General features: G+C 56.9%; 3 protein-coding genes across 10 annotated transcripts; 1 reads left to right on the forward strand and 2 right to left on the reverse strand.

Annotated features, from left to right (window-relative positions):
- Positions 1-7,974: 7,974 nt before the first annotated feature.
- On the reverse strand, positions 7,975-10,086 carry TMEM249 (transmembrane protein 249). Its single transcript, XM_074352908.1, has 5 exons — positions 9,524-10,086; positions 9,106-9,200; positions 8,794-8,989; positions 8,551-8,636; positions 7,975-8,274 (listed from the first exon to the last, which is right to left on the reverse strand). Exons 1-5 carry the CDS (start codon positions 9,744-9,746, stop codon positions 8,089-8,091), a joined length of 786 nt encoding a protein of 261 aa, XP_074209009.1. The 5' UTR covers positions 9,747-10,086; the 3' UTR covers positions 7,975-8,088.
- A 296-nt stretch (positions 10,087-10,382) lies between these two features.
- On the reverse strand, positions 10,383-13,415 carry FBXL6 (F-box and leucine rich repeat protein 6). 5 transcript variants are annotated; one of them, XM_010961227.2, is made up of 9 exons: positions 13,021-13,415; positions 12,587-12,745; positions 12,362-12,425; positions 11,926-12,057; positions 11,744-11,851; positions 11,548-11,661; positions 11,248-11,479; positions 10,913-11,159; positions 10,383-10,623 (listed from the first exon to the last, which is right to left on the reverse strand). In XM_010961227.2, exons 1-9 carry the CDS (start codon positions 13,413-13,415, stop codon positions 10,473-10,475), a joined length of 1,602 nt encoding a protein of 533 aa, XP_010959529.2. In that variant the 3' UTR covers positions 10,383-10,472. The 5 variants fall into 5 exon arrangements, with proteins under 5 accessions (XP_010959529.2, XP_074208948.1, XP_074208949.1 ...); XM_074352847.1 differs by having other exon boundaries at positions 11,248-11,497; XM_074352848.1 differs by lacking the exon at positions 11,926-12,057 and having other exon boundaries at positions 11,248-11,497.
- Positions 13,416-13,775: 360 nt separating this feature from the next.
- SLC52A2 (solute carrier family 52 member 2) lies at positions 13,776-16,234 on the forward strand. Of its 4 annotated transcripts, none has more exons than XM_010961177.3 (5): positions 13,776-13,916; positions 14,234-14,469; positions 14,563-15,436; positions 15,531-15,654; positions 15,760-16,234. In XM_010961177.3, the coding sequence occupies exons 2-5, from the start codon at positions 14,340-14,342 to the stop codon at positions 15,970-15,972; spliced, it is 1,341 nt and encodes a 446-aa protein (XP_010959479.2). In that variant the 5' UTR covers positions 13,776-13,916; positions 14,234-14,339; the 3' UTR covers positions 15,973-16,234. The 4 variants fall into 4 exon arrangements, with proteins under 4 accessions (XP_010959479.2, XP_045377285.2, XP_045377286.2 ...); XM_045521329.2 differs by having other exon boundaries at positions 14,238-14,469; XM_045521330.2 differs by having other exon boundaries at positions 14,238-14,469; positions 15,055-15,436.
- The last annotated feature ends 5,862 nt before the right edge of the window (positions 16,235-22,096 follow it).

Raw genomic sequence — 22,096 nt, forward strand, 5'->3', positions numbered from 1 at the left:
TCCTGTGATCTGTGATGCTTTCTCCGTCTTTCCCGCTTCCTCATGACCTTGACAGTTTTGAGGCATGCTGCTCAGCTTTGCAGAATGTCCCTCTGCTGGGTTTGCCTGCCATTCTCCTGAGATAGGCCTGGGGCTGTTGGTTGGGGAGGAGATCACGGAGACGATGTGGGCACCACAGCCAAGGGCACATGATGCCAGCATGACTCATCACTGGAGAGGCTAGCCTTGGCCATTGGGTGCAGTGCTGTCTGCCAGGCTTTCCTACTGTAAAGTTGTTTTTCTGTTCTTTGGAAGAAAGTCACTAAATCCAGCCTACACTCAAGGCTGTCCCATATTTTTACAGAAATGTCTATTGAAGATATTCTGTCCCTGTCTCACTAATGTACTTTGTGTGTGGAGGGAAAGAGAACTCCTTTTTTCTTTTTAGTTCATAGGTCTCTGCACTCACGACCCACACAGGTGGGCTGCACTCAAGAAGGGACACCTGAGAAACCTCATCTGCACCTGGACCTGACTTAGATGCAGGATCCTGGACTTGAGGTCTGAGCTGGGTGCTGTGGTGGGATGAGATGTGGGAGTTCTCAGGAGGGGCCGGGGGGTGGGGGGCACGGTGAACTGCTTGCCCTCCTGGCTCCCAGGAACCTCCTGGCGTTCATGCACTTAGTACACTCACCCCTGACGAGCTCTGGGCTCATCCACTTGCTTGTCCACTGGGACATTAGTATGAGTGATGCATGCAAAGGCTTAATGGGATGTGGCACTGGCCCACCAGCACCAAGCAGTCACCTGAATGATGAGACGCCACTTGACAAGAGGCCCTGGACGACAGGGCTCATTTGGTCCCAGCTAATGTAGCCACATGATCAATCCCAGCTGCACACATGGGGTGGGACCACGCAGCTGAGCCCAGGCACCATAAAACCGTGAGAACCAGTACACTACTGCTGTTTTAAGCCCCTAAGCTTAGGGTGGTCTGTTACATAGCAACAGAGGACTGAAGCCCCTTGTCCTTCACCCTTTGAGTCCCGCCCTCACCCCCTGCCTTCCCACCTCAGGTCCCATGGTCCAGAATCATAACCACTCCCATGCCCCCCCCACACTCTTACCATGTTGTTTTGGCTGAGCCCCAACCCTCCTTAAACTGAACTATCTGCCTACTCCACAGCTGCATCCAGGAGCAAAACCTTGTTAGAGGAAAACATAAAACCACACTTCCTGGTCCTTTAAATGTGTAACACCCACCTCCTTGGGCTCTGCACACTGCCAGGGCTCCTACTGTACTTCCCTCGTCCTGCGCTCTGGAAAGACTATTTCACATCTTGTCTTTTTTCCTTGAAACCTTCTAATTTCCACCTCACCCACTCACCCACACACCCACCCTCACAAACCTAATACCATTCTTTATTAGTGTGAATCAGGGGCTTGGCTGCAAGTGTTACAAAATTCTAATTAAAATGGCTAAAACCATTGAAGTGTCTCCTTTGCAGAGTCTGACAGAAGCAGGACAGCTAGAGCTGGCAGGACAGCTGCACAGCCATTAAGCTCCAAGAGTCCGCCTTGCTGCTCTGCCATTCTCAACACATGCATTCTACCTGCTTCGTGATCCAAGATGGACGCTTGAGCCCCCCGTCACCACGGTGCATTCCAGACCACAGAAAGAAGGGAATGGCAAAGACAGGCAAACACCTCGCCGGAAGGACACATTTAGCTCTCAGACGTACCAGCTCTTCTTCTTCTTCTTTTTAGTATAATTGACCTACTGCACGATGTTAGTCCAGGTGCAAGACTTAGTGATTCAGCGTCTCTACACATTACAAAACATCCCCGCGATAAGCTAGTCACCCTCTGCCACCACACAGAGTTGTTGCATTGCTATGGACTGTGCCCCCGACGCCGCACACCTCATCCCCACGACTCATTTATCTTGTAGCTGGAAGTTCGCACCTCTTATTCTTATTCCCTCACTTACTCCCCTCATCCCCCACCCCTCTCTGCTCTGGCAAGAACCTGTTTGCTCTCTCTTTCTATGACTCTGTTTCTGGTTTCTTTTGTTTGTTCATTTGTTTTGTTTTCTAGATTCCACACGTAAGTGAAATCATACAGCGTTTGTCTTTCTCTGTCTGGCTGATTTCACTTAACATAATGCCCTCCAGGTCTGTCCATGTTGTTGCAGAGGGCAAGATTTCGTTCTTCTTTTTTAAACAACGGAGTCACATTGCATTCTGTATATATATGTATGTACAGAGAGAGGGCAAACAAGGCTGCAGTGAACATGGGAGTGCAGTATCTTTTCTAATTAGTGTTCTTGTTTTCTTCAGGTAAATCCCCAGAAGCGGCATTCCTGGATCCTACGGTAGTTCTGTTTTTAATTTTCTGACGAACCTCCATACTGTTTTCCATTGTGGCTGCACCAATTTGCACACCCACCAGCAGTGCACGAGGGTCCTTCTCTCCACATCCTCACCAATGCTGTTTTCATCTTCTTTGACGATGGTCATTCTGACAGGTGTGAGGTGACGCCTCCCTGAGGTTCTGATTTGCATTTCCCTGATGACTGATGTCGTTCTTATGTGTCTGCTGGTACCTGAATGTCTTCCGAAAAGTGTCTGTTCAGGCCCTCTGCTCATCTTTCACTGGGGTTGTTTGTTTTGCTGATATGTTGCAGCATATGAGTTCTTTGTATAGTTTGGATACTAACCCCTTGTTGGCTATATTCTTTGCAAATATTTCTCCCATTCAGGAGGCTGCCTTTTCTTTTTGTTGGTGGTTTCCTTTGCTGTGCAAAAGCTTTTTAGGTTGATGCAGTCCCACTTGTTTATTTTTCCTTTTGTTTCCCTTGCCTGAGGAGACAGATCCAAAAAAATACTGCTAAGACCGATGTTGAACAGTGTACTGCCTATGTTTTCTTCTAGGAGTTTCATGGTTTCAGGTTTTACATGTAAGTCTTTAATCCATTTTGAGTTTGTTTTTGTGCATGGTGTGGGAAAGCAGTCCAGTCTGATTCTTTTGCATGGAGCTGCCCAGTTTTCCCAACATTGAAGAGACTGTCTCTTCCCCCGTGTATATTCTTGCCTCCTTTGTCGTAGATTGACCACAAGTGTGTGGGTTTATTTCTGGGCTCGCTATTCTGTTCCATTGATCGACATGTCATTTTTGTGTCGGTACCACACTGTCTGGTGACTATAGCTCTGTAGGATTGTTTGAAATCAGGGAGTGTGATACTTCCAGCTTTATTTTTCTTTCTCAAGATTGTTTCAACCATTTGGAGTCTTTTGTGTTTCCGTACACATTTTGGAATTGTTTGTTTCGATTCTGTGAAAAATACCATTGGTATTTTGTTAGGGATTGCACTGAATCTGTAGATTGCTTTGAGTAGTGTGGTCATTTTAACAACATTAATTCTTCCAATCCATGAACACAGTCTATTTTTCCATGTTTATGTCGTTTTCAATTTCTTTCATCAGTGTCTTAGACAGTTTTCCGAGTACAAGTCTTGTACCTCTTTGGTTAGATTTATTCCCAGGTGTTTCATTCTTTTTTTACGCAATTATGAATGAGACTGTTCTCTCACTTTCTCTAATAGTTCCTTGTTAGTGTATGGAAATGCAACATATTTCTGTATATTAATTTTGTATCTTGAAACTTCACTGAATTCATTTATTAACTCTAATAGTTTTTTGGTGATTTCTTTGGAATTTTCTATGTCTAGTGCCATATCATCTGCAAATGGTAACAGTTTTACTTCTTCTTTTCTGATCTGGATTCCTTTTATTTATTTTTCTTCTCTGATTGCTGTGGCCAAGACTTCTAATACTATGTTAAATAGAAGTGGCAAGAGTGGGCATCCTTGTCTTTCTCCTGATCGTAGAGAAAATACTTTCAGCTTTTCACCTTAGAGTATGCTGTTAGCTGGGTTTGTCATATATGGCGTTTATAATGTGGAGGTATGTGCCCTAAATATCCACTTTGTTGAGAATTTTTATCAAAAATGGATGCTGTATTTTGCCAAAGTTTTTTCCACATCTATGGAGATGATCATGTGAGTTTTATTCTTCAATTTGTTAATGAACTGCATCACATTGATTGATTTGTGAATATTTACCCATCCTGGTGTCCTTGGGGTAAATCCCGTTTGATCGCGGGTAAAGCGTTATTGAATTTGATTTGCTAATATTTTGTTGAGGATTTTTGCATCTATGCTCATCAGGGATGTTGGCTTGTAATTTTCTTTTTTGTGTGGTGTCTTTGTCTGTAGTGTCTTTGTTTCTGCAGTTGGAGCATATTCCTCTGGAGCCTCATTTTGCCTAATTCTCTGTTTTTATTTTCTGTGTATTAGGCAGGTCAGTTATGCTTCATGATCTTGGAGAAGTGGCTTATGTAGGAGACGTCCTATGAGGTTCAGCAGCACACTCCGCTCTGGTCACCAAAGCTGTATGCTCTAGGGGTGCCCTTTAATGTTGTGGTGGAGTCCTCCTGTGGCATGCTGGTAGATGGAGCTGACCCCTGGCCAAGTTGGCTGCCAGACCTTGACTCATGCAGAGAGTACTGACTCACTGCTGGGCAGGGCCTGGTCCCAGGGCAGGCTGGCTGCAGGACCTAGGGGATCCTGGTGGTAGGTGGGGCCGGTCCCCTCACTGCTGGCTGCTCAGCCTGAGGGCTCCCAGGACTGGTGCGAAGTAAGCCCCCAGCACTAATAAGCCAGAGGGAGGACTCCAGAATGGTGCTTGTCAGCACCTGTGTCCTTGTGGTAGAATGAGCTCCCAAGAATGGCTTCCAGCAGCACTTATGTTCCCAGGGGGAGCCCCAGTGGCCTCCTGACTCTCCGGGAGGCTGAGATCAGCAAATGAGTCTAATTCAGGCTCCTTTCAAATTACTGCCCCTGCATTGGGTCTTGGAGCGTGTGACACTGGGCACACCCTTTGAGGGGAGACAGTTTCCCACAGCCCTCTGGCCCTCCCATGCACCAGGCCTACTGGCCTTCAAAGCCAGCTATTCCGGGGGCTCATCCTCCCAGTGCGGGACCCCGTGCTGGGGAACCTGCTGTGAGGCTCAGACCTCTCACTCCTTGGGGAGAACTGCTGCAGTTGTGATTATCTGCTCATGTGTGGGACACCCAGTGGGGGTGTGGGTCTCCACGATATCACGACTGCGCCCCTCCCACCCACGTTGTTGTGGCTCCATCTTTATATCTTTAGTTTTAGAAGATCTTTTCTGCTGGTCTTCAGTTGGCACTTATCGATGGTTGTCCTGTAAACAGTTTTACTTTGGGTGCCCGTGGGAGAAGGAGAACTCAGGGTTTTCTGACTCTGCCACCTTGGCCATCCCTCCTCCCCACTTCTACACATAACGATTCTTACATTGCATTACTCAAAGAATTCATCTGAAGACCACCTTCCTATCTGGAATGGAGTCTGGGAAATGCAGTCTTTCTTCTGCATGATCACATGCCTAGATAATTTTGGGGGACTTTTTCTGGGGAACAAGTGGAGGGTGGGCAAGGATCCTGCTCCCCATCCCAACTGTGTTCCCAATCCTTCCTCTTCTGCGCAGCCAAGAAGTGTTCCCTGCAAATGTCCCTTGTCACCTGCTTCGTAATACATATCTTTTTGTTGGGCCATTCCCATCTGCACGGCAATGTGCCTTTAAAAGTGAACAACAAGATCTACCTCCCACAGCAGCCTCCAGGTCTCTCTTCCCTTGGCAGTGAGTCTCCCTGTGTGGTCCCCCCCTGCCTCCCCTCTCCTTCCCCTGCCCCACCCTGCTCCTGCAGTGCTGCTCAGTCCCTACCCTGAGGCTGTTTCTAGGGGATCTTCCCACCCCTGGTGAGCCCCCATCCCAGCGGACATGGGTTTCCTCCCCTTCCCTCTCAGGTTCTCTTGTCCCCTCCCTCTGTGAGCCTTGTCCTCTCCCTCTGTGTGCCAGGTGCCAGGGCGCTATCCTTGGCTGGCCTTTTCTTTCTCTACCGACTGACTGTCTGCCAGGGGGACACCAGGGCCTGGCCTGAGGGACCTCCTGTGGGATGAGAGCCCCAGATCTCTGCTTCATGCCCCTCCCCCTTCACCCCAGAGCCTCCCTGCCACCTCAAAGTCTCCCCTAGCTCAGAACTCCTAATTCCTCGTCTCTCCTCCCGAAGACCCCCCCAGCTCCAGGCCAGGAACCCTGGACTCCTTTCCTGCATGCATCCAGCCTGCCAGCAAAGCCTATCTGCTGTGTAGCTCAGACCTGCCCATAACCCTCTCTGTTCCTCTCTGCCCCACTGGGGTTCAGGCTCCCCTTCTCTCCCCGCACAATTCCTGCAACCTCCTGGCCTTTCCCCACCCCTGCCCAGATTACAGCGCATGTCTGCTTACAACTCCCAGTGGTTTCCCACTGCAGAGAGAAAAACCATTTCCTGCCCCCCCCAGCTTTCTCTGGCCAGCCGGCCCCCTTGCAGCGTCTCCAGCTCACGCAGCTCAGCCCCGCACCGCGCACTGTGCCCTTGACACTTCCCGCCCTCTTCTCAGAAGCCTCTCCCCCTGAGCGCCACGTGAGCCTCAGCTCCTCGTCTCAGCTCAAATACTGAATCCTTGGAAAGATCTGACCCCCAGATGAAGGAACCCCACCCTCCTCCAGGCACTTTGCAGCAAGAAGTCAGCGCTTCAGTCTGGGTCTCCCTTAGGATGTCGTCTCTGGGAGGGCAGGGGCTTGGCATTGCCGGGGGGGGGGGACTGAATCCCAACCTGAAGCCTTGGTAACCAATCTGAACAGCCTCCTGGAGCCCAAGGGGCTGGCACACAGCACACAGGCAACTTGGGCACCCTAGGCCTGGCTCAACCACATGGCACTCACTCACCCAGGCAGCCTAGCCCCTTGGCCCACACGCCACACACCTCACCCCCAGCCTATCCAAACCCCTCCATTGCTGAGTTCTGCCCACTCTCCTGAGCTTTCCCTGTAGGGAAAGCTAGGCCCTGCCACTCTGGGGAAAGCTTGGGCCCCGCCATTCTGGGGACAGCTTGGGCCCCATCCTGAGGAGTAGGGGGTCCCTGCACTCGTGCCTTGAGTAACAATTGCCTGAGGCAGTCCCAGCAGCCTCTGGTCCCTGCTCCAGAGACAGGCAGAGATGCTGGGAGTCAGTGAGTGACTCTGAGCCAGGGTTCCAGGCAGGTCCAGCTTCACAAGCATGTGATCTGAGCAATCTGCAGGACCCCAAGCTCAGAGGAATCTGCGCTTGATTTAACACTCTAGTACTGCTGTCTGGAAATTCTTACTTTTTAACAAAGACCTCCACATTTTCATTTTGCATGGGGCCCTGCAAAGTCTGCAGCTGGTCCTGGTGCCAGGGATACTCCGCTGACACAGTGCACAAAGGCCTGGGTCATGACCATGGCCCTGAGGGAAAACGCTGAACAGGAAACCAGGTGGACAGTGCCAGGTGCCTCTGTTTTCTCTGCTCCCACAGCAGCTTTCACCACCCAGAAGTGAGAACACCCACTGGACAGGGAACCTGGGACTGGGGTTCCAACAGGCAGGCAGAAGCCCACTCCAGGGACACCGCGGCTCTACTCTGCCAGCGGGCCTGAGGCTCTGGCAGAGGGCTCCATGGCAGCGCCCTCTGGGCGTACCTAGCCGGGATCCACCCTCGAGGCAGAGGGCCTGACCTGCTGCCGTGCCCCCATCCCAGCACTGATTGGACTAGAGCAGACACCTGACCCAGAGTGGACCAATCAGATTCTGACTCCTGGATCCCACTCACTGGTCCGCACTTCTGTCGCCAAGTAGGACCAGTTCAGTGCTACTGACCAAGAGAGGCAAGTGTGTCCCACACGTGTCCTGGAGGCCTGGCCTCTTGTCATGGTCACTCCCACAACTACCCCCTCTTCCAACCCCAACTCTGGGCTGCTCCCTGACAGGCTCCCTGACGCCCTGTGAAGTGTGCACTAAAGGAAGACCCTGGAGCAGGAGCCCCCAAACGCACGGGGGAAACGACCAGGCTTAAGCAAGAGGTCACTTTATTGAGAGGAAGGCCAGTAGTCGGTGGAGCTGGGATATTGGAGGAGAAGGGCGAGCCCAGTTCTGGGCTCGGGGAGGGGGTGCCCGCCGGCAGCATCACACGTCCAGGTCGGACCCAGAGCTCAGCTTGTCATAGGCACGGGTCTTGCGCAGCGCGATGCCCGGGCTGAAGGTGGCCCCCAGCGGCCAGTGGCGGACCACGTGCCGGTACGAGGAGGCCAGACTGTCGAAGTAGTTAATGTTGAGCTTCCGGGCGATGTGACGACCCAGATATTCCATTTGCTGTGGGAGTGGGTAACGGTCAGCTCTTGTCAGGACAAGAGAAGCCCTGCCACCCGCAGCCGCGGCGCCCCCGAGGGGTCCCCTCCCCTTGCAGACCGCATCTCCAGCCCTGCCCGTCAGCCCCCGTGCCCTTTTCTGGCCGAAGACCTTGTTGTATGCACCCTCCACCTGCAAAATGGGCTCATCCTAGCGCCCTAAACAGTGGCCGGGTTCATGCTGAACCGAGGAGGGAGGGGAGCGTGTCTGAGGCCCCTAGGCCGGCTGGGTGGGACCCACCTCGTAGCGCTCTGACAGCTGCACCAGCACTAGCGGCTCCAACTTGTGGCCGCACAGAACCAGCTGGAAGAAGCACCTTCTGTAGGCTGGCAAGAGGCAAGCGGCTCAGCTCCGGGGCTCTGGGGAGCGGGGACGGGGGCTTCGGGACCGGGCATGGGCCCGCTTGCCCGGCCCTCCCCACTCCACATGGCTTCCCTTCCCTTGCACGCAGCCCCCGCATCTGCTGCCCGCCCGGTGCGTCACCGTCGGAGCTGAGCGCCAGGCGCACGTAGACCAGATGCATGGGCCCCTGACACACAGTGCGGCCCTGGATGGAGAAGTGGTACACGCCGCGCGTGTGGTTGAGCACTAGGCGGCGTCGCGGCAGCGACGAGATCATGAGCCACAGGCCGATGCCCATGCCGTAGGCGGGGAAGCCCCAGGTCTCCTGCTTCCGCACCTGCGGACGCCGCGGAGACCTTCTGAGCCGCCGCGGGGCCCGGGGGCGGGGCGCCGAGTGGAGGGTCCGGCCCCCACGGGAGGAAGGCCTTGAGGGGCCGGCCCAGGAGCTCAGACCTGGCTCACGAGGCCGAAGCTGACGAGCAAGAGGCAGACGACGAAGAGCAGCGTCCCCTTCCACAGCGTGTCCAGGTAGTACTCGAGCACGAAGACTGGGGGCGGCGCGGCGGCGGCGCATGAGGACAGCGTGCCCCTGCTCGCAGCCGGAGGTGACAGAGCCAGGGTCGGGGCCCGGAACACCCGACCCACACAGGGCTTGGGGCCCGGATAGGCGTCCAGCCTACGGTTCCAACGTCCACTCGCGCGCGACCGGCCCCACCCAGGGCCTTGCCCCCTTGTTTCGCCTCGGCTCCGCCCTGTTCAGGTCCTGGTCCCGCCCAGGGCTATGGCTCCGCCCCATTCAGGTCCCCACCCCGCCCCGCGTCCCGGGCCCTCCCGGTTCTGATTTCCTGACCCCGCAGCGGTCCACGCGCACCGTTCGGCTGCTGCTCCGTGAAAGGGTAGAAGCTGTTGCTCCTAAGGCGCTTAGCCAAGTTACGCTCGGTGCAGAAGAGTCCTAGGGCCCAGAGCTGGAAGGGCTTGCCGCCGGAGGTCGTGGGCAGGCTGCTGATCCCGCCCTTGCGGACCTGAGTCAGGTACAGGCAGTCAGCCGAGCGGCTCATCTGTTGCCACCGCCCACTGCCCACAGTCACGCTCATACCTGGGGGAATAAAGCCTCCAGGATTGCGGCCCAGGAAGGAGCAGGAGCTCTCAGGCAATGGCAGGGGAGCGATGCCAGGTGGCGGTCCAGGCTGGGCTGTGCAGGGTTCTAGAAGCTCTGAGCGGCGGGTTCTAGAAGGGCTCGTCCTAGTGACCACTCCTTCTCCAGGGAGTCTCCGGTCCAGGCCTGTGGTGGGCGTACACTTCCCGGTAGTCCCCACCCCTGTACAGCCTGGTTCAGTCTTCACCTGAAGGTGGAGGAAGTGGACATCCCAGGCCTGAGCTGGGATCTGCAAGCAGGTGCCCCACCACGAACCCCATGGCTAAGCATGGCTTTCATCTCTCCATTGCCACCTCTGCCCAGGCCAAATCCTCACATACAACCACTGACAGCTCAGCTTAGTGTCCCTGAGAGTAGCGCGTGCACGCACGCGCGCGCACACAGACACACACACACTCCCTCTCTCTCCCAGTCCAAGATTTGAGCCCAGGAGTGAGAAGGTAAGACACAGCCACATGCAGACTCAGGGGCCCTGGGGGCCACCTCCAAGCCCACGACACACAGGTTCTGGGCCCATTCTAGCCCCTCAGGGACAGCCCGTTCCCTCACCCTGATCACAAAGAACACACAAGAGTTCCTAAAAATGTTTTATTATAACGCTCAAACATTCAAAAGTGGGAAAGGGTGCAGGGCAGGGCTGGCCAGCCGAAGAGTCCGGAGCTGCCTAGCTGACAGAGGGGAGGCTGGTTAGCAGCTGCTCCAGGCACCACTGGACTTCCCCTGGGCCCCTATAGGCCCGCTTCAGGCCCCGGGGCAGGCAGCGGCAGGACTCCAGGTTGAGGTACAGCAGACCCGGGCAACTGCTGATCACAGAGCTGTGCAGGCAGGGCAGACCACGGGGGTTAAGCCACTGGCCCCTACAAGACCCAGACCCCAGCAAGGCCTGGGTAGGGAGACCTCTCTACCCTTGCACCACAGCTGGCTCTGCGACCTACAGCCACCAAGGCCCAAGCCCCATACTCTTGATGTCCCCAAGGCCAGCCCCAAGCAGGGGCTTGGCCAGTATGGGCTCCCCTTTCAGACCCCTGGAGCTGGCAAGCCAGGAGGACAGGAGGGCAAGCCACACGGGCCCCAAAGAACTGACAGGGGGAGGGGGGCACTAACCTGACTGTGCTTGGTGTGACCTGGGTGCCCCTGAGGTTGAGGGAGCACAGGGCTGGGTGTGAGCCCTCAGGGGTGCCTGAGAAGGCGGCTAAGGCCTGCTCCAGGTCCTTCTCGCTGAAGCCCTGGCCACTTAAGTCCAGTTCCTGCAGAGTGTGGCACCACTTCTGGGTCAACAGAGGGCTGCCCTCCTTGGCTAGAGTCAGCCGGTCTGACATGCCATACAGGCCCAAGTGAAGCTGCTCCAGCTCTGGAGGTGACAAGAGTGGGCGTGAGCTGTGGAGCGGGCAAGGACCCCCACAAGCCACCTGTCCAGCTACCGCCCAGGGAGAGCTGACCCTGACATGGCAGATCATGCAGGCCAGCAGGCGTGATTCGGGCACAGCCGCGAAGGTCCAACAAGCGCAGGTTAGGGGAGCCGTGGAGCAGGCGGTCTAGGACCTCATTGCTCACGAAGTTGCAGGTGGAGCTGGCAAGGCAGAGCTCCTCCAGGCTGGGGAAGCCCGGGCCAGGAGTCACTGCTCGCCCCGAAGGCTTGGGCAGCCACATCAGGTTCAGAAGCCGCAGCACCTGGGAAAAAGGCCCAGGCTGCAGATGGGGAGAGGGGTGACAGGTGGGAGAGGTGGGGCGTCAGGTACCTGCAGCTGGGGGCAGCCTTTCTGCAGAGCCTCTACAGGAAGTTGGAGGGGAGTGATGTTGTGGTTGATGCCGGTGCTCACCTCCAGGACCTGAAGCTGTGGGCAGCAGCTGCCCTGCAGGGGCAGAACACTGGGTCAGTGGCCTGGCGGGATCGGGCTCAGCATCCAGCTCTGCTCCTGCCCATAACAGACCTACCAGCAGTGCACCCAAGATGGCTGTTGTCTGGGAGCTGTAGGTCAGCCACAGCTTCCGCATTCGGGGCCCTGCCTCCTCCAAGAAGCTCACCACAGCCGTGGACTCCACCTGGGGACCCAGCACAGGGGTACCTGTCACCTCAGCCCAGGCTTCTTTGGGGCCGCTGGGGACACAGGGCTCACCATGGAATGTTGTACGTCCAGGCTGTGGAGCTGGGGGCAGGCTTTGGCTAGCATGATCAGAGTGTTGGGGGTCACACTGTGGCAATCCGAGAGCTTGAGGAAGGTGAGCCGAGGACAGGACTCACTAACCAGCTGTGGAAGACAGGGCCAGCTGGGATGCGGGGAGTGAAGGCTGTGGTCCACAAAGTAGAGACTGATGGTTGGCACCAACCCTACTTCACTGCCTCAGCACTGATCTCCCTGCTGCCCTTGCCAGGCCTACCTGGGTGCTCCCATCTCTCACAACTCCCAGCTGGAGGAGACACCAGGAAAGGAGAGCCAGGCAGGCATCCCCATGGGGCATCATTGGGCCCCACGGTGTCTGACCCACTCCCTGGAAGTACCGGGCAACCCCAGAGTGTCATGGCTGGAGTGCAGGGCAGCCTGGAGCTCTCACCTTCAACACAGGGTGTACCTGGGACTTCCAGTGGATGAGAGTCAGCCTCTGGAGCTGTGAGAACCTGGGCCGACAGCAGAGACAGAGCTGCACAGCGTTCCCAAGCTGCCCTTCTGTCAGCGTTCTCCCACCCATCACGTTGGTGCAGGGAGAAGAAGGGGTCTGGGGCTTCCCACACATCACACAAATGGAGTGAGGGGTTAAGACAAAGATGGAACTCCTCACCGATTGGGGATAAGCCACTCAAGGGAAGCAAGGAGCTTCTTCTCGGCCTTGGCTCCGCCTTTGGCAGGGCGGCCCGCCAGCGGGGGTGACAGAGTCAGGGTGTGCCAGAGCGCGGGCTGGGAGGCGGCCTCGTGCCAGCGGCGGCACACGCGTGCAGCCCTGGGAAAAAAATCTCTGCTTAAGGGCCGGGCCTTTTGTGGCCGATGCCCGCCCCGACCAGCTGCCGCCATGGGGTTTTCTAAGAGGAGGGACCCGCCCCCCACAACCCTCACAACGCTTTGGACACCTCAGCTCAAAGTCAGGACCCTGCGGTTCCAAATGAACCACCTGAGAGACTGCGCACTCTGGCACGCATAGTGTGGGCGCTTAGCCACCCGCTGCGTACGCAAGAGGTCAGCATGAGCTACAGCGCTGCGCGCGACGGGCTTGGGTACCTGCCGAGGAAGGGCATGGGCCCATTCGCCTCCACCAACAGCCCGAAAATCCGCAGCAGGATTTCCACGGGGATGCGGTCGCCCCAGCCCGGGTCGGGCCCCTGCTGCGGAGCGGGCGCGGGTGAGGTCCTGGGCTTGGCTTTGGCCTCAGCGGGGCGGGACGCCGGGGGCCGCAGCCGCCGACCGCGGCGGGCGGCGCGCCTCTGCGCGCGGGCGCGGGCGGGCCCCAGGGTGGGTAGCACCAGCAGCATGCTGTCCGCCTGCAGCAAGTGGTACCCGGAGCCGCTCGGCGCCAGCCGATCCCACCACCAGTCCTCTGCCGAGCGGGCCGGCGCCCCGGCCAGCGGCGTCCCCCGGACTCTTCGCCGGGCCCGCGGAGCCACCCCAGGAGCCATGGCCACTCGCCACGCTCCAAGCTCTGCCCAGTGGAGCGGAAGTGACGGGATCCGCAGCGGAAGAGGCGGGGCGGTGTCTGGACCACGGGCTCGACCCCTCTCCGGGCTCCGCACTCTACTTCCGGGGCGGGATTTCCGGTGCTGGGCCGTGCATGGGGCACGCCGACCTGCGGCTTCCCTGATTTCTGGCCGAATTGGAGTCCTCACTCCGGCCCGGCTGCGTTTTCTGGCCCCACTGGTTTTGGGCTGGGACTGGGGCCTTGGGCCGGAGGTGGCGCCCTCGAAGTGTGGCGGGACGGCCGGCCGCTGCGTCAGGGAGCACGCAGGTGCTGGACCCCGAGGCGCAAGGACCCCGGCGGTGCTTCAGAACGGCTCTCTGCGCGCCACCTGACGCAGCGAGGGGCGGGGCCCGCCGCGGCCACACCCCCAGCCCCGACTTGGCTCCGCAGTCCGCGGTCGCGCAGAAGCTGCAGAGGTGTGCGTGTGCGTGGCCCCTGAGAGGTATCTATGTCCCGGAGTCCTTGTTCTGCGTCCGGGGGGTGAGTGTGGTAGTGGTCTCGGCAACTCAGATCCGAAGAGCAGCTTGCTCTTTCATCATCCTCCCCTGGGGCTGTGGCGCCTTCCTGCTTCCCTGCCTGCTGGCCTCGCCTTGTCCTGATCCCGGCGGCCGATGCTCTTTGGTGCGCTGGGCCCCTCCTCCTCCCCATCTCCTACCCCGGACATTCCCTCCAGTTTCCCTGGTCTTGGCAGTCTGGCTCTCTTCTGATTCTGGCTGTGCGTCTCTTCCTTGTCCTTCTTGAGCGTCTGTTTCCTTCAAGCTAGACGAGGTCTTCAGTTTCCTGAGGAGCTACTGGACCTAACGTGGGGAAAAGAAGAGCTGGCTGTGATCTTTGCCCTGTCCTGGAGGCCCTAACCTTGGGCTGGATGGCAGCACCCCCGCTGGGCCATCTGGTGCTGACCCACCTGCTGGTAGCCCTCTTTGGCATGGGCTCATGGGCTGCCATCAACGGGATCTGGGTGGAGCTGCCTGTGGTGGTGAAAGACCTTCCTGAGGGTGAGTAGGAGTGTGCCGGGAAGGGGGGCTGCGGCTGCCCTTTGACCTATAGCATCCTGTCCTTGACATGTCTCCTCATTTCTTCCCTTGCAGGTTGGAGTCTCCCCTCATACCTCTCTGTGCTTGTGGCCCTAGGGAACCTGGGTCTGTTGGTGGTGACCCTGTGGAGGCGGCTGGCCCCGGGCAAGGGCGAGCGGGCCCCCATCCAGGTGGTGCAGGCGCTGAGTGTGGTGGGCACAGCCCTGCTGGCCCCGTTGTGGTGGCACGTGACCACGGTGGCAGGGCAGGTCCACTCCGTGGCCTTCCTAGCTCTGGCCTTTGTGCTGGCACTGGCCTGCTGTGCCTCTAATGTCACTTTCCTGCCCTTCCTCAGCCACTTGCCACCCACCTTCTTGCGGTCTTTCTTCCTGGGCCAGGGCCTCAGTGCCCTGCTTCCCTGTGTGCTGGCCCTAGTGCAGGGTGTGGGCCGTCTCGAGTGCCCACCAGCCCCCACCAATGGCACTCCTGGGCCCCCCCATGACTCCCCAGAGCGTTTTTCCGCCAGCACCTTCTTTGGAACCTTGACCGCCCTGTTGGTCATTTCAGCTGCCGCCTTCCAGGGTCTCCTGCTGCTGTTGCCATCACCACCGTCTGTACCTGCAGGGGGTCCAGGGCCTGGCCTGAGGGTGGGAACCCCAGGAGCAGAGGAGGAGGAAAAGGAAGAGGCCTCGCCGCTGCAGGAGTCACCCAGCCGGGTGGCAAGCAGCACCCCCAGCCCCGACCTTGCGGCCCATAGGCTGCTCTCCGCCCATGGAGCCTGTCTGCTGGGACTGCTGGCCGTCACCAATGCTCTGACCAATGGCGTGTTGCCTGCTGTGCAGAGCTATTCCTGCTTGCCCTATGGGCGCCTGGCCTACCACCTGGCCGTGGTGCTGGGCAGTGCCGCCAATCCCCTCGCCTGCTTCCTGGCCATGGGTGTTCTGTGCAGGTACGCAGGGGCCCCAAGCCACTTGGGGTGGGATTTAAGGATGAAGGCCTGGTCCCTGCACAGCCCGCCCTGAGTTCTTGCTCACCCCTGGCAGATCCCTGGCAGGGCTGGGGAGTCTCTCTCTGCTGGGCATGCTCTTCGGGGCCTATCTGATGACGCTAGCAGTCCTGAGCCCCTGCCCGCCCCTGGTGGGCACCTCTGCAGGAGTGGTTCTTGTGGTAAGTACACGAGGGACACAAAGCAAAGAGGGTGGCAGTTGGGAGGGGTTGGCCCTAGAGCAGGGGCGTCTTATACTTAGCCTGCTGCCATGTCCACCCTCCCAGGTGGTGTCGTGGGTTCTGTGTCTGGGCGTGTTCTCATACGTGAAGGTGGCTGCCAGCTCGCTGCTACATGGTGGGGGTCAGCCGGCCTTGCTGGCAGCTGGCGTGGCCATCCAGGTGGGCTCCCTGCTTGGCGCCGTTGCCATGTTTCCCCCCACCAGCATCTACCATGTGTTCCAAAGTGGGAAGGACTGTGTGGACCTGTGTAGCTCCTAAGCCTGCCCAGTTGGGGACCTCATTCCACCCCACCTGTCTTCAGGTTGGGGCTGCCACAGTGCCTGAGTGCCCCCAACCCAGGGACGCGCACCCCACACGTGGCATGTTCATAGATACCTGCACCCCCACAGGAGAACCTGGCACTGCAGCCCAGGGTGGGGACCACAGAGCAGGCTCAGGGCCAGGGCCTGACTCGGGGTGTGGACTTGGTCCCGGGCCTGGGGACTGTGTGAGATTTGTACAATAAAGTGTTTTTATTCTATGAGTTGGAATTAATCCCAAGAACAACCTCCCTGTGCAGGTAGCTGTTCCTGAGCCGGAGCAGTAGCCTGACCTGTTCAGCAGGGGCCTGCCGCCCCCAGGCAACTCTCACAGATCCTGGGGTCATGCCCTCTGAGCCCAGGACTCCTGTTCCCCACCATTGCTTCACAGAACACCTCCCCCCCCCTCGACATACAAACACACAGAACTTCTCAGAAGGAGGGTGAAGGCCAGCTCCCAGGACCTGGAGTCTAGGCCAAGGACCACAGCGGCTAGAACACTCAGAGGCTGCATGGTGTCTGCCAGCATCAGCCCATCCAGGCTCTTCTTCCCAGCAGGGTATCCCGAGGCTGTGTGGTGGGTTGAGCCAACCAGGCACAAGGGTCAGGAAGAATGGGCTGCCTGCCAGCCTCCTCATTTGTGGCCCGGGCGTGGCAGCACTCACTGCCACTTTAGTGGAGGATTTACACCAGCGGTTTGTTCAAGGTCCAGGTACAGGAAAGGCTTGGAAGAGACTGGGGTGTGAGATTCTAGCAAGTCTTGGGATCCTTCTGCTCAAGAAAGTTGCCCCCTCGCCTGAACCATAGCCTCACTCTGGCTTTTGTGATCAAACACAAAAGGCTCCAGATTCCTCATTCAGGCAGATGTGGCTGCTGCTGCCTGCTCCCTGGGCTGCTGGCACTTGGCCCCTGGTTCAGCAGCTTGCGCTCTGCCTTGACCCTGGGCCGGCAGTCCAGACCTTTGCTTGTTGTTGTCTGCAAGGAGTAGGGCCTCAGGACCAACCAGGCCTTCCTGGCCTGGGGGTTCTCCCACACACCGGGCTGTAGAGAACTGGAATGAGGGCCTGGGAGGATCTGGGGAGGGTGTTTGTGGGGAGGCTGCTGTGGGGCCGGGGCCCAGGCTTTTCCCACTTCTTCTCTGCCTCTGGGCAGGCTGGGAGCCGAGGCTGACAGGAGCCACAGGCTCCCTAGGGCAGGCAGGACGCCTGAGCTGAGATCCATTGTGACTTGCCTGGTATTGAGACCCCTTTTTCACAGACAAGGGGCCCCACTTTCACAGGAGGGTCCCTGCAGCCGCGGGGTGCGGGAGTGGGAGCAGTGCTTTCTGCCCTTGCCGCCCCAGCTCCTCTCTCGATTGTTCTGGTCTCCCTCCAATGCTCTTTGTCAACTTTAGAAGCCATCTGTCCTTGACTTCACCTGCACATAGGCTTTTGGAGGTTTTCCTCTCTGGCCTTGGCAGGGTCAGCTGAGCAGGAGGGAGTTCTTAGTGGAGCCTCTAGTGTGGGGTCCCATCAAACGTTGGGTGGAGCCAGGCTCCCAAGTGGCTCAAGACAGCCCAGCCATGAAGGAAGGAGGCCACCCACCAGCCCCTAGCCTCCCAGAGTGCTGACCACCTGGCTGCCTGACCTGGACGAGGGCAGCTTGACTTGGCTGCCTGCATTCGGGAGGTGGGGTGTAAGCTGTGGCAGCCTGCCTTTGGTGGTGGCAAGCAGAGATTCCGAGGGGGTGACGTGAGTGGTGTGGCCTCCCCCCCATCAGCACCTCTCCTCTGCGCACCTGGGGGCTGGAGGCTGGTGGAGCCGCCTCCCTCACACTGGGCGGTGATCAAAGGCATGTGTGGAGGCTCTGCTCTGCCCAGGTGTCTATGCCAGGGCCGAGGGCCACACAAGAGCACAGCCCCGCAGGACAGCGCCAGCTCCCAAAGTGTGGGTAGGTGGCCAGGACTGGAGGTGGGTGATTTGAGGAAGCCACTGCCCTTTGAAGTCTCCAGGGTGTTCCGGTCAATGCTCTGAAGGAAACAAGGCTGGGGCCAAAATAACAAGGGGAGGAAGAGGCAGCAGAGCCAAGTCCTCAAGGCTGCCTGGCACACCCTTCCTGGTCACGGCTTCCCAGGGCTCGGGCGGTGGCCGGGAGGCAGGGCAGCCACCATGCGCCTCAGAGCCAAGCAGCCTCCCAAGGCCGCAGCAGGGCGCCAGCTGGAAAGCAAGGGCCAGGCACTTGGGGTCCTAGCCCTGCGCAGAGGGCCTCAGACCCAGGGCTGTGAGGAATTTGAAGGCGACCCCAGAGGGAAGCAGTGGCTGAGGCAGGGCCTCAGGCGCCATGCTGCCCCCAGAGGGCGGGCCCCTGAGTGAGGACAGAGCCTGAGCCACAGGGCCCGCTCTTGTCTGTCCCACCACCTGGAGCAGATGCCTCAGGAGCTCAAAACTAGAGAAGGGCTAGCCAGGTGTGCCACCCCTGCCCCCAGCCGTGCGCAGTCTCCTTTCTCAGGTGTGGCCACTTCACCTGAGGCTGAGCCAGTGAGCGCCGGGACACGGCTCACCTGGCTTTGGTTGAGTAACTGAAGGAAGTGCTTCCACCTTCCTTCAGTCCTGGGTTTCTCAGCCCACTGGAATCCCCAGGCAGCTGTGGGTTCCAACGTGATTGCAAGTATGACAACACCTGAGTGGAAGAAGGGTCACGTCCCACATTTGCATCTGCTCAGAGCTCCTCTGCCTGACTTGGGGACATGGGATGACAGTCCTTTCAGGGGCTCCCTCCTCTGCCCATGGAATTCAAAGGAACCTCTTAGCTTCTGTGGGGCCAGAAAATGGGAGTGGCTGGGACCCTGGAAAGGGCATGGGCCCAGGTCATCAGTAGTTCCAGAATCAGTTGCCGTGGCCACGCCCACCCAGTCTCGGGGTGCTGCCCGCCTCCATGGGGCCACACGAGCTTCCTCCACTCCAAGCTCTGGCCTCATGCTCTCCGCTGCACTTCCCTGGAGGCTCAGAGGTCACTAAGGTTCTGGTGGGCTGTTAATCACAGGATCCCCTGCCCCCACCCTGTGGCTGAGTGGGTGACGCAGCTGATCCAGCCATGGTGTGCATCCTCCTGCCCACAGTAGTTGAACTAGGGGACAGTACCCCAGTGGAGCAAATCAGGATCCAATATGAGATTTGTCTTGGGGGTGTCAGTCATCCCAAGAGCTATGAAAACTACCCAAACTATTCGGGATGCACACCAGAAAAGGAAGCCACTCCAGAGGCAAGTAGAGTGAGAGGTGGAGAGAGGCAGGACCCTGACAACTTCCTGGGATCACCCGGATCCAGCTGCACCTGAAGCTAAACCTCTTGGACTTCCAAGGTATGTGGGCCCACAGTTTGTTGCTTATTTGAGTTGATTTGTCTGTCACAATTGAGGGAGTTGTGAAATCCTCTTTCAACTCCCTTGGAGCATTTGGGACAGCTCAGACCTCTGCACACACAGCACTGGTTACTGTTTTTGTGCCTGGCGGAGAGTCACACATTCTCTTGGACCTGTGACCCCTCCGTCTCATAGCCCCCTACCTCCAGCTACTAAGCAGGGTGCTTCCCTGACCCCACTCCCAACCTGCAAAGGAGAGTTTCCTGGTTTTCTGACCCTCTCAGAACACCTTAAGCCAGGCTAGGCTGGGAAGAAGGCTTCCTCAGCTGGACCACCCAGGCGAGGCCCCCAGGAGGAGTGTTTTATACGTCTGCAGAGCCGTGTGAGCTAAATGAAAGACAAGCCGCAGAACAACCTGGATACTCCTGTCCTTTTCAAGGGTGGTGGGGAAGCCAAGCTCACTGAAGAGCAGGTTGAGAGGTTCCTACCTGAACCCTCTTCCACCCCTGAGCCAGCCCTTGATACTCTCTTTAAAAATCATTTTGTGGACAGCGCCTCCTGAGAGGGCTGAGTAGGTGGGCGTTGTGGCCCAAAGACTGGAGCACTCGCTCTCTGAGGCCAGTCATGGGTAAGCAGGCCGCCCACACCCGGACCGCCCCCCTCACTGGGATCCCAGTCAGCACGTGGGCTTGGGCATCCAGAGAGGGAAAGCTGGCAGAGCCAGAGCAGAGCCCGGGTCTGGGATCCTCCCCCAGTATAGAGAGGACAGGAAAGGAGACCCGAGGGGAGGGAAGAGGCGGGGATCCTCCAGGGGGTCAGGGAGCTCAGGGCAAGGGAGATGAAGCCAGCAGTGGTGCTGGGAGCCTGCGGCCAGCCACCCCCTCTCACCGAGGTCTCAGCACAGAGCAAGGGTGGGCTTCACCTTTCTTGAGTGTCCCCAGGCCTGAGTGTGGACCCTCCAGTGCCAGTCGTTCTTTCAAGCAGGTCACATTTCTTCACTTTGCTGAATGAAGAGCCACCATTCCCTTTCCCCCACCCCCAAGCTCTAGTCAGCCAAACTCAGCTATGGCTGACCACCCCTCGACCTCCCTGAATGTGCTGGAACCCCAGGGATACTGGGGAACGTGGAAGGCAGTCTGGTCCCAGTCCTCTGGAGTGGCCATCAGAGCTGGTGCTAAAGCAAACTGGAGGGGCTTGAGTGGGGCTGTTGAGGGCCAGGAAATCGGGGAACTGGAGGAATTGGGGCCTGAGGACGTGGGAGGTTGGGGCTAGGTACCAGGATAACTAGACATGGGGCTTGGGGTCTGGGGAGATGGTCAGGAACTGAGTGGTATAAGATTCTTAGGGGGTCTGGGAATCCTAGGAATTGGAAACCAAGGGCACATAGGAGATGGGACCTGGGATGTAAAAAAAAATCTAAGACTTCGAATAAGCAGAGCAGATTCCTGGTATCTCTGGGGAAAGCTGTGCCCTGTTTAGGGCACGCCTTTCCCAGGTCTCCAGTTCATGAGATCAGTGCATGTCTTTGTCTTTGAGATATTTTACAACTTTGTAGACAACTAATAGCAATGTAAATAATTATTTTCCATAGACTTGAAAATAAATTAACGGTCAATAGATTTCCCTCCTCCAGTCATGGAAAAAGCTGGCTTTGCATCCATTTGTAAGTTAACTTCAGCATTCCTTTATTCTGCATAGATTTGTGTTTCTTTGACTTCTCCTTCAAGGCAGTTATAACATTTCCTGAATCTCTCATTACTTAATGACTCGAGTAAAATCTTCAACATGTGTTCAATATGCATCTGTATAAGAATTACGATTCTCCCTTTTTCTGAAAGTTACCGTGTAATAGTTCTGGAGGTCTTCCACCAAGATGCCCAGTGCCTCACCTGATGGAGATGGGTGAACTAGGTTTCCTGAGTAGGCACCTCATAGCTATGCTAAGCCCAGGCACATCTTTCCTGGGCTCCTCGGGGGCAGTCTGAGTGCCAATGATATTGTGATTTTCTAATTGTCATTATTATAATTCTAATTTTCTTCTCAAGTGACTTTGTGTATTTCTGTTTGTTTTGGTTTCTTTGTGGCCAGAAGTTACTCCCTGTCACTGACAGCAGTGGAGCAATGTTGGGCATTGGTTTCAAAGTCTGACCATTTGGTGAGCTCTGTAATGGACCAGTGGTTTACAGACATCTAGTATCTATCGGATGGGAAACAGTGGACAATCTGGGTAATTACCTTAGTTTTGTCTGTTTGTTTGGTTGGGTTTTTTTGTCCATTTCACTGTTGTCCTTAAAGAGGTTGATAACAGATTTGAACTGGCAGGAGAAAGAATCAACAAACTTGAAGACAGGTCAGTTGAGATTATCCAGTCTGAGAAAGAGAAAGAAAAAAGAAGAAAAATGAACAGAACCTCAGAGACCTGTGGAACACCATCAAGCACACCAAACATACCTGTAATGGGAGTCCCAGAGGAGAAGAGAGGAAGTAGCCAAAAGAATATTTACAGAAATAATGTCTGAAATCTTCCCAAATTTGATGAAAATGTTAATACACACATCTAAGAAACTTAATTCACTCCAAGTGGGATAAACAAAGATCTCCACACCTAGAGACATAATAATCAAGCTGCGAAAAGCCAGAGACAGAGAATCTTAGGAACAGTGGAAGAAGGGGCCCATCATGTGCGTGTGGTCCTCAGTAAGACTAACAGCTCATCTTCATCAGAGACCAGGGAGGCCAGAGGT

Source organism: Camelus bactrianus, chromosome 25 (assembly GCF_048773025.1).
Source record: "Camelus bactrianus isolate YW-2024 breed Bactrian camel chromosome 25, ASM4877302v1, whole genome shotgun sequence".
Lineage (NCBI taxonomy): Eukaryota > Metazoa > Chordata > Mammalia > Artiodactyla > Camelidae > Camelus > Camelus bactrianus.